The sequence below is a fragment of the Pristiophorus japonicus genome, chromosome 4 (assembly GCF_044704955.1).
Source record: "Pristiophorus japonicus isolate sPriJap1 chromosome 4, sPriJap1.hap1, whole genome shotgun sequence".
NCBI lineage: Eukaryota > Metazoa > Chordata > Chondrichthyes > Pristiophoridae > Pristiophorus > Pristiophorus japonicus.
In genome coordinates, this window is record NC_091980.1 from 315325618 (window position 1) to 315337229 (window position 11612).

The 11612-nt window shown below is 44.3% G+C and overlaps 1 protein-coding gene across 1 annotated transcript in view; it reads left to right on the forward strand.

The window, feature by feature from the left end:
* Window positions 1-11515, forward strand: part of gskip (gsk3b interacting protein) — a 34994-nt gene extending 23479 nt beyond the window's left edge. Inside the window, exon 3 of the mRNA XM_070879727.1 lies at window positions 10684-11515. Coding sequence (XP_070735828.1) covers window positions 10684-10842 — 159 coding nt within the window. The 3' untranslated portion in view covers window positions 10843-11515. The remainder of the gene's footprint in view (window positions 1-10683) is intronic.
* Window positions 11516-11612: the final 97 nt, after the last annotated feature.

Here is an 11612-nt window from a genome sequence, read left to right on the forward strand (position 1 = left end):
GGGATGCAGTCCATCAGGCCCTGGGGATTTCTCAGCCTTCAATCCCATCAATTTTCCCAACAAAATTTCCCGACTAATAAGGATTTCCCTCAGTTCCCCCTCCTTACTAGACCCTCTGACCCCTTTTATATCCGGAAGGTTGTTTGTGTCCTCCTTAGTGAATACTGAACCAAAGTACTTGTTCAATTGGTCTGCCATTTCTTTGTTCCCTGTTATGACTTCCCCTGATTCTGACTGCAGGGGACCTACGTTTGTCTTTACTTACCTTTTTCTCTTTACATATCTATAGAAACTTTTGCAGGCCGTCTTAATGTTCCCTGCAAGCTTCCTATCGTACTCTATTTTACCTGCCCTAATCAAACCCTTTGTCCACCTCTGCTGAGTTCTAAATTGCTCCCAGTCCCTGGGTTCACTGCTATTTCTGGCCAATTTGTATGCCACTTCCTTGGCTTTAATACTATCCCTGATTTCCCTTGATAGCCACGGGTGAGCCACCTTTCCTTTTTTATTGTTACGCCAGACAGGGATGTATAATTGTTGTAGTTCATCCATGCGGTCTCTAAATGTCTGCCATTGCCCATCCACACTCAACCCCTTAAGTATCATTCGCCAATCTATCCTAGTCAATTCACGCCTCATACCTTCAAAGTTTCCCAGTGTCCTACCATTTAATGTGTATTCCCTTGCTTTGTTAGCCCTCCCAAATTGCATTACCTCACATTGCTCTGGATTAAATTCCATTTGCCACTGTTCTGCCCATCTGACCAGTTCATTGATATCTTTCCTGCAGTCTACAGCTTTCTTCTTCATTATCAACCACACAGCCAATTTTTGTATCATCTGCAAACTTCCTAATCATGCCCCCGACATTCAAGTCTAGATCATTGATGTATACCACAAAAAGCAAGGGACCTAGTTCCTGCGGAACCCCACTGGAAACAGCCTTCCAGTCACAAAAACGCCCATCAACCATTGCCCTTTGCTTCCTGCCTCTGATCGAATTTTGGATCCAACTTGCCACTTTGCCGTGGATCCCTTGGGCTTTCATGACCAGTCTACCATGTTGGACCTTATCAAAAGCCTTGCTAAAATTCATATACACTACATTGTACGCACTACCCTCATCGAGCCTCCTTGTTACCTCCTCAAATAATTCAATCAAGTTTGTCAGACACGACCTTCTCTTAACAAATCCATGCTGACTGTCCTTGATTAATCCGTCTCTTTCTAAATGAAGATTTATCCTGTCCGCCAGAATTTTTTCCAATAATTTTCCCAACACCAAGGTTAGGCTGACTGGCCTGTAATTACTCGGTCTATTCCTTTCTCCTGTTTTAAACAAAGGTACAACATTAGCAGTCCTCCGGCACCACACCTGTAGCCAGAGAGGATTGGAAAATGATGGTCAGAACCTCTGCTGTTTCCTCTTTTGCTTCGCTTAACATCCTGGGATACATTTAATTGGGGCCTAGAGATTTATCCACTTTCAAAGCTGCTAAACCCCTTAATACTTCCTCTCTTTCTATGTTTATTTCATCTAATATTTCACACTCCTCCTTCCTGATTGCAATGTCTGCATCGCCCCTCTTGTGAAAACAGATGCAAAGTATTCATTAAGAACCATACCCATGTCTTCCGCCTCCACACACACATTACCCTCATAGTCTCTAATAAGCCGTACTCTTTCTTTAGTTATCCTCTTGCTCTTAATGTATTGATAAAACATCTTTGGGTTTTCCTTGATTTTACTTGCTAACATTTTTTCATGCTCTCTTTGCTTTCCAAATTTCATTTTTAATTTCACTTCTGCACTTTCTATACTCCTCTAGGGTGTCTGCAGTATTGAGCCCTCAGTATCTGTCATAAGCCTCCCTTTTTTTTCTTTAACCTACCCTGCATGCCCGTGAACATCCAGGGGCTCTAGATTTAAAGTCTGAAAAGGCCGGCCCCTTATCCTGAGATTATCTATGCCCCCTAGTTCTAGACTTTCCAGTCAGGGGAAACAATCTCTCGGCATCTCCCCTGTCAGTACCCTCTGAATCTTATGTTTCAATGAGATCACCTCTTATTCTTCTAAACTCCAGAGAGTATAGGCCCAATCTACTCAATCTCTCCTCATAGGACAGCCCTCTCATTCCAGTGATCAATCTAGTGAACCTTTGTTGCACCGCCTCCAAGGCAAGTATATCCTTCCTTAAATAAGGAGACCAAAACTGCACAGTACTCCAGGTGTGGACTCACCAAAGCCCTGTACAATTGTAGCAAGACTTCTTTACTTTTGCACTCCAACCCTCGAGCAATAAAGGCCAACATGCCATTTCCCTTTCGAATTGCTTGCTGTACCTGCATGCTAACTCTGTGTTTCTTGTACTAGGACACCCAAATCTCTCTGAATACCCAACATCTAATAGTTTCTCACCTATTGAAAAAATTATGTTCTTCTATACTTTCTACCAAAGTGAATAACCACACATTTCCCCACGATATACTCCATCTGCCACCTTATTTTTCATTTAAAAAAAACACATACAAAGCATTCCCAAGATAGTTTTAACTCTAATCGCCATGGTAAAATTTTAAAAATTAAAGAACCTTTCACTGACCTTTCTTTGCAGGGACCTCTTTACCGCCTGTTTAAGCAGCGTTTACAGGGCGGGTCTCTTGGCGATTTGGATGCCAGCGGATGAGCCCACACTTGCACCCTGGTGGTTGTTCTCGGCATTGCATGTGGGCGGTCTGGTCCCAGCGGCGACTTCAGATGTGGGCAATAAAATTCAAAAACATATGTGGAAACTCTCTCCAGGTGAAAAACCAGCTGTAACGCTGAGAAAATCGCCGACAATGAAGCCAAACGTCTGGCCCTAAATGTGGACAAGTCCCGTGAACCTGATGGCCTGCATCCTAGGGTCTTAAAGGAAGTGGCTGCAGAGATAGTTGATGCATTGGTGATGGACCAATTTTGGTCTCTGTATTTAAGGAGGGGTATACTCGCATTGGAGGCAGTTCAGAGAAGGTTCACGAGGTTGATTCCTGAGATGAAGGGGTTGTCTTATGAAGAAAGGTTGAGCAGATTGGGCCTCTACTCATTGGAGTTCAGAAGAATGAGAGGTGATCTTACTGGAACATATAAGATTCAGAGGGGGCTTGACAGGGTAGATGCAGAGAGGATGTTTCTCCTCATGGGGAATCTAGAACTAGGGGGCATAGTTTCAAAATAAAGATGTCACCCATTTAAAACTGAGATGAGGAATTTCTTCTCTGACGGTTGTAAATCTGTGGAATTCTCTGCCCCAGAGAGCTGTGGAGGCTGGGTCATTGAATATATTTAAGGCGGAGATAGATTTTTGAACGATAAGGGAGTCAGTCGAGGGTTATGGGGAGCGGGCAGGGAAGTGGAGCTGGGTCCATGATCAGATCAGCCATGATCTTATTGAATGGCGGAGCAGGCTCGAGGGGCGAAATGGTCTACTCCTGCTCCTATTTCTTATGTTCTTATTGTCCACTCACTTAACCTGTCTATATCCCTTTAGGAATCAACATAGAAAATAGGTGCAGGAGTAGGCCATTCGGCCCTTCGAGCCTGCACCGCCATTCAATAAGATCATGGCTGATCATTCCCTCAGTACCCCTTTCCTGCTTTCCCTCCATACCCCTTGATCCCCTTAGCCGTAAGGGCCATATCGAACTCCCTCTTGAATATATCCAATGAATTGGCATCAACAACTCTGCGGCAGGGAATTCCACAGGTTAACAACTCTCTGAGTGAAGAAGTTTCTCCTCATTTCAGTCCTAAATGGCCCACTCCTTATCCTAACACTCTGTCCCCTGGTTCTGGACTTCCCCAACATTAGGAACATTCTTCCCGCATCAACCCTGTCCAGTCCCGTCAGAATCTTATACGTTTCTATGAGATCCCCTCTCATCCTTCTAAACTCCAGTGAATAAAGGCCCAGTTGATCCAGTCTCTCCTCATAAGACAGCCCAGCCATCCCTGGAATCAGTCTGGTGAACCTTCGCTGCACTCCCTCAATAGCAAGAACTTCCTCCTCAGATTAGGAGACCAAAGCTGAACACAATATTCCAGCTGAGGCCTCACTAAGGCCCTGTACAACTGCAGTAAGACCTCCCTGCTCCGATACTCAAATCCCCTAGCTGTGAAGGCCAACATACCATTTGCCTTCTTCACTGCCTGCTGTACTTGCATGCCCACTTTCAGTGACTGATGAACATGACACCCAGGTCTCGTTGCACCTCCCCTTTTCCTAATCTGCCGCCATCCAGATAATATTCTGCCTTTGTGTTTTTGCCCCCAAAATGGATAACCTCACATTTATCCACATTATACTGCATCTGCCATGCATTTGTCCACTCACCTAACCAGTCCAAGTCACCCTGCAGCCTCTAAGCGTCCTCCTCACAGCTCACACCGCCACCCAGTTTAGTGTCATCTGCAAACTTGGAGATATTACACTCAATTCCTTCATCTAAATCGTTAATGTATGTTGTAAAGAGCTGGGGTCCCAGCACTGAGCCCTGCGGCACCCCACTAGTCACTGCCTGCCATTCTGAAAAGGACCCGTTTATCCCGACTCTCTGCTTCCTGTCTGCCAACCAGTTCTCTATCCACGTCAGTACATTACCCCCAATACCATGCGCTTTGATTTTACACACCAATCTCTTGTGCGGGACCTTGTCAAACGCCTTTTGAAAGTCCAAATACACCACATCCACTGGTTCTCCCTTGTCCACTCTGCTAGTTACATCCTCACAAAATTCCAGAAGATTCGTCAAGCATGATTTCCCTTTCATAAATCCATGCTGACTTGGTCTGATCCTGTCACTGCTTTCCAAATGCGCTCCTATTTCATCCTTAATGATTGATTCCAACATTTTCCCCACCACCGATGTCAGGCTAACCGGTCTATAATTACCCGTTTTCTCTCTCCCTCCTTTTTTAAAAAGTGGTGTTACGTTAGCTACCGTCCAGTCGATAGGAACTGATCCAGAGTCGATAGACTGTTGAAAAATGATCACCAATGCACCCACTATTTCTAGGGCCACTTCCTTAAGTACTCTGAGATGCAGACTATCAGGCCCTGGGGATTTATCAGCCTTGAATCCCATCAATTTCCCTCACACAATTTCCCGTCTAATAAAGATATCCTTCAGTTCCTCCTTCTCACTAGACCTACTGTCCCCTAGTACAATCGGAAGGTTGTTTGTGTCTTCCTTCGTGAAGACAGAACCGAAGTATTTGTTCAATTCTGCCATTTCTTTGTTCCCCATTATAAATTCACCTGAATCCGACTGCAAGGGTCCTACGTTTGTCTTCACTAATCTTTTTCTCTTCACATATTTATAGAAGCTTTTGCAGTCAGTTTTTATGTTCCCTGCAAGCTTCCTCTCGTACTCTATTTTCCACCTCCTTAATTAAACCCTTTGTCTTCCTCTGTTGAATTCTAAATTTCTCCCAGTCCTCAGGTTTGTTGCTTTTTCTAGCCAAATTATATGCCTCTTCCTTGGCTTTAACACAATCCTTAATTTCCCTTGTTAGCCACGGTTGAGCCACCTTCCCCGTTTTATTTTTACTCCAGACAGGGATGTACAATTGCTGACGTTCATCCATGTGATCTTTAAATGTTTGCCATTGCTTATCCACCGTTAACCTTTTAAGTATCCTTTGCCAGTCTATTCTAGCCAATTCATGCCTCATACCGTCGAAGTTACCTTTCCTTAAGTACAGGACCCTAGTTTCCAAATTAACTGTGTCACGCTCCATCTTAATAAAGAATTTATATATTATGGTCACTCTTCCCTAAGGGGCCTCGCACAACAAGATTGCTAATTAGTCCCTTCTCATTACTCATCACCCAGTCTAGGATGGCCAGCTCCCTAGTTGGTTCCTCGACATATTGGTCTAGAAAACCATCCCTAATACACTCCAGGAAATCCTCCTCCACCGCATTGCTACCAGTTTGGTTAGCCCAATCAATATCCCCCTGCCATATTAGTTTAACTCCTCCCCAGCAGCACCAGCAAACACTCTGATTTGTACTGGTCCCACCTCCCCCAGAACTGGTTCCAATTCCCCAGGAATTTGAATCCCTCCCTTCTGCACCACTGCTCAAGCCACGTATTCATATGAGCTATCCTGCAATTCAAGGTCCCTTTGTTCCTCTACACTTCTCAGTGTCCTACCATTTAATGTGTATTCCCTTTCCTTGTTAGCCCTCCCCAAATGCATTACCTTACACTTCTCCAGATTAAATTCCATTTGCCACTGTTCTACCCACCTGACCAATTGATTGATATCTGCAGTCCGCAGCTTTCTTCTTCATTATCAACCACACAGCCGATTTTAGTATCATCTGCAAATTTCTTCTTAATCATACCCCCTATATTCAAGTCTAGATCATTGACGTATATCACAAAAAGCAAGGGACCTAGTGCGGAACCCCACTGGAAACATCCTTCCAGTCACAAAACACACATCAACCATTACCCTTTGCTTCCTGCCTCTGAGCCAATTTTGGATCCAACTTGCCACTTTGCCCTGGATCCCATGGGCTTTTACTTTCGTGACAAGTCTGCCATGTTGGACCTTATGAAAAGCTTTGCTAAAATCCATATACATATGTTATATCTGTAATGCACTTATGAATGACTCCACGAGGCAATGTGTTGTACTCAAACTGTAGTGACCTTGGTCTTTTATTCATAGCTCCAGAGTGAGGCACAAGAATAGTGGGTAGCCTTTTATACTGGGTCCTGCACACCTATGCAGGTGACCCTCAGGTCTCCCACTGCAATGCCTTCTGGTGGACAGCCTCTGCCACAGGTGCAGGAAACCCCGGTCTCCACCAGTTGCACTCTATAGTGGTGCCAGCATGTATATACACAGTGTAAACCTTATTGATAGTACATCAGGTAATAAGTCTCCATCTTATGCAACTATACAGTGACTACACAGAGTATATCTATAGTCTGCATATATAACATATATACTACATCATACACTTTGCCTTCATCGATCCTCCTGGTTACCTCCTTGAAAAATTCAGTCAAGTTAGTCAGACACGACCTTCCCTTAATAAATCTGTGCTGACTGTCCTTGATTGATCCATGTCTTTCTAAGTGAAGATTTATCCTGTCCTTCAGGACTTTTTCCAATAATTTTCCCACCACTGAGGTTAGGTTGACTGGCCTGTAATTACTTGGTCTATCCATTTCTCCCTTCTTAAACAAAGGTACCACATTAGCAGTCCTCCAGTCCTCTGGCACCACACCTGAAGCTAGAGAGGATTGGAAAATGCCTCTGCTATTTCCTCTTTTGCTTCGTTTAACAGCCTGGGATACATTTTATCCGGGCCTGAGGACTTAGCCACTTTCAAAGTTGTTAAACCCTTAATACATCCTCTCTCATTATGTTTATTTCATGAAGAGGTTGATTTATGAAGAATGGTTGAGCACATTGGGCTGATACTTATTGGAGTTTAGAAGAATGAGATGTGATCTTATTGAAACATACAAGATGCTGAGGGGGCTCGACAAGGTCGATGCAAAGGGGATGTTTCCAATCATGGGGGCATCTAGAACTGGGGGGCATAGTTTAAGAATAAAGATTCGCCCATTTAGAACTGAGATGAGGAGGAATTTCTTCTCTGAGGATCATAAATCTATGGAATTCTCTGCCCCAGAAAGCTGTGGAGGCTGGGTCATTGAATATATTTAAAGTGGAGCTAGACAGATTTTTGAACGATAGGGAGTGAAGGGTTATGGGGAGCAGGCAGGGAAGTGGAGTTGAGCCTAAGATCAGATCAGCAATGGCGGAGCAGCCTCGATGGGCCAAATGGCTTACTCCTCCTCCTATTTCTTAATGTTTTTTGCAGACTCGTGTCCACCTCACATCTTACTTTTCCACCTAGCTTTGTATCATCAACAAACTTAGATACATTACACTTGGTCCATTCATTACTATGGTTTGTAAATAGAAACATAGAAAATAGGTGCAGGAGCAGGCCATTCAGCCCTTCTAGCCTGCACCGCCATTCAATGAGTTCATGGCTGAACATGAAACTTCAGTACCCACTTCCTGCTTTCACGCCATACCCCTTGATCCCCCGAGTAGTAAGGACTTCATCTAACTCCCTTTTGAATATATTTAGTGAATTGGCCTCAACTACTTTCTGTGGTAGAGAATTCCACAGGTTCACCACTCTCTGGGTGAAGAAGTTTCTCCTTATCTCGGTCCTAAATGGCTTACCCCTTATCCTCAGACTGTGACCCCTGGTTCTGGACTTCCCCAACATTGGGAACATTCTTCCTGCATCCAACCTGTCCAAACCCGTCAGAATTTTAAACGTTTCTATGAGGTCCCCACTCACTCTTCTGAACTCCAGTGAATACAAGCCCAGTTGATCCAGTCTTTCTTGATAGGTCAGTCCCACCATCCCGGGAATCAGTCTGGTGAATCTTCGCTGCACTCCCTCAATAGCAAGAATGTCCTTCCTCAAGTTAGGAGACCAAAACTGTACACAATACTCCAGGTGTGGCCTCACCAAGGCCCTGTACAACTGTAGCAACACCTCCCTGCCCCTGTACTCAAATCCCCTCGCTATGAAGGCCAACATGCCATTTGCTTTCTTAACCGCCTGCTGTACCTGCATGCCAACCTTCAATGACTGATGTACCATGACACCCAGGTCTCGTTGCACCTTCCCTTTTCCTAATCTGTTACCATTCAGATAATAGTCTGTCTCTCTGTTTTTACCACCAAAGTGGATAACTTCACATTTATCCACATTATACTTCATCTGCCACGCATTTGCCCACTCACCTAACCTATCCAAGTCACTCTGTAGCCTCATAGCATCCTCCTCGCAGCTCACACTGCCACCCAACTTAGTGTCATCCGCAAATTTGGAGATACTACATTTAATCCCCTCGTCTAAATCATTAATGTACAATGTAAACAGCTGAGGCCCACGCACTGATCCTTGCGGCACCCACTAGCTACAGTCTGCCAATCTGAAAATGACCCGTTTATCCCTGATCTATGTTTTCTGTCCGTTGACCAATCCTCTATCCATGCTAATCTATTACTCTCAACCCCATGAGTCCTTATCTTGCTTAATAACCTTTTATGTGGCACCATATCAAGTGTCCAAAATTTGCCACCATTTAGCTCCAAATTTTTGGAGATATCAGTGTATTTTGGAGCTAACTTAATTTTGCAAGTTTCGCCAAGGGTATAACGCCATCTTTAACTGATAACGGCTGAATTTTTTAGTTAAGGTTTTTATGACGTCACTTGGGGTCAAACCCACCCATAATGCCATTTTTGCCGAATTTCGCCAATAGATTTTTTTCAAAAACTGTGCTGAGGACCACCTTTTTAAAAACCTTACCATACCAAATTGGAGTCAGATAGAAATCGGTGTTACTGACGCCATCTTGTTTATTTCCCTCAGCCGGACACAGGAGCTCGGCGTGGGCTTCCAAAGAAGCCCGGGGGAGGGGCGGCAGCAGCGGGACCTATCGGCCAGGGAGAGGGGCGGCAACAGCGGGGATTCCTTTCGACCGGGAAGAGGGGCAGCAGCAGGGGTTTCATTCAGCTAGGGATAGGGGCAGAATATGCTGGAAATCTCAGTGGGGCGGCACGGGGAAAATCAGCACAGGTTAGCTACAGAGTAAAGCTGTAAAGCTACACGTTACCCTAGAAACCTAAATGCTTGGGCATGCACAGAACGGGACCTCAGTTTTTCGGCGCTATCAATTAGCTCCACCCACTCAAGCTAATTCAAAGAGAAAAATGGTGAAACTTCAGATTTTTTAGGGGGGGCGCTACTTCACCTTAAAAAATCGACCGTTAATCTTAAATAGCGGTAAAAAAGGCAATGTGGAATTTTGGGCCCATAATCCCTTTTGGAAATCCAAATATACTACATCTACTGGTTCCCCTTTATCTACCCTGCAAGTTACATCCTCAAAAAACTCTTAATATTAATTTGTCAAACACGATTTACTTTTCATAAAACCATGTTGACTTTGCCTAATCATGTTATGATTTTCTAAGTGCCCTGATACCACTTGCTTAATAATGAATTCCAGCATTTTCCCAACAACTGATGTCAGGTTAACTGGCCTGTAGTTCCTGGTTTTCTCTCTCCCTCCTTTCTTGAATAGCAGAGTTACGTTTGCTAACTTCCAATCCACTGGGTCCTTTCCTGAATGTAGGAAATTGTGGAAGATCACAACCAATGCATCTACTATCTCTGCAGCCACCTCCTTTAGAACCCTAGATAGAGGTCCAGGGGATTTGTCGGCTTTTAGTTTCTCAAGTACTTTTTCTCTACTAATATTAATTAACAATTGGCTGGACTGGTGTTGGTTAAAGGTCTGTGTTGCTTTATTGTGGGAGGTGTGTTGGGTCGGGGCCTGTGTTGTCTTATTCTGGGAGCCTGGTGTTGGGTAGGGGCCTGTGTTTTCTCATTGTGGGAGGTGTGTTGGGTCGGGGCCTGTGTTGCCTTATTGTGGGAGGTGTGTTGGTTAGAGGTCTGTGTTGTCTTATTCTGTTGATACTGTGTGGTTTTGAGTTTCCTGTTGCACCATCCGGCATTGCGTGGATGGGGTATGGTTTTGATTTGAGGACAATCTCGATACTGACCTGTTTTTCCTCTCCAGGTGGTAGCTTATGGCTTTGACCAGGTGGATGAGTCACTGTCGATGCAGTACCATGAGACGATTTACTCCCTCCTGGACTCACTCAGCCCCGCTTATCGCGAAGCATTTGGAAACGCACTTCTCCAGAGACTGGAAGCGTTGAAAGAAGGGCAGGAGTAAAGGGCCCTGACTCCAGTTCCTGGTGACGGCATATTTCTCACTGTGATTTCTTTGGCTGCAAAAACTTCATGGCCAAACATACGTGGCTACGCACATCCTACAGAAAGTTAACGAATGGTTTGTTTTCTATTCATGTTCACACAGCGGTACAGTTGGAATCCAGTTACTTGCAGAATTTCACCTCTGCCTCTCACCACTACACAGAGAGGCAGGGTGATGTGCAAGTCCCCTTGCTGTGATTGAGCTGGAAATGGCACAGCCCCTTTCAGAAGTGCTCACTCAGTCTGTGGAATTGCAACAGTGACACACGAGCACAGCAAGGAGGGTGTGTTTGACCCATTACTTGTGTAGAGGAAAGAGAGCAATGGACGGTGTCCAGAGCATGTTCCTAGGTGAAAGAGAAGTAAATGACCACTGTTCAGGTCATGCTATCGAGCATCTGGTAATGTTTAGCTTCTCCCAGCTTTCTCATTAATGTTGCTTCATTTTACACGTTGTGCTTTGAATTGTTAACTTGTTAATTTAAAAAAACATTTCTGTCCTCTTAAATTGTGAAGTACAGAAAGTCAAACCTCTGGTGTAACTAGCATATTCCAAGGTGAGGAAAAATCCAGTCTTTTAAAATGTTAATGTATGTTTTACAAAAGGAATAATAAAATATTTTGGACACTGAGCTGCACTGTGCTGTTTCTGTACCGAACCTACATTAACCAGTTAATTAAAAAAAATTTATTCTCATTTTCTCCTGTTGCCCATTCTTGGGTCTCGTG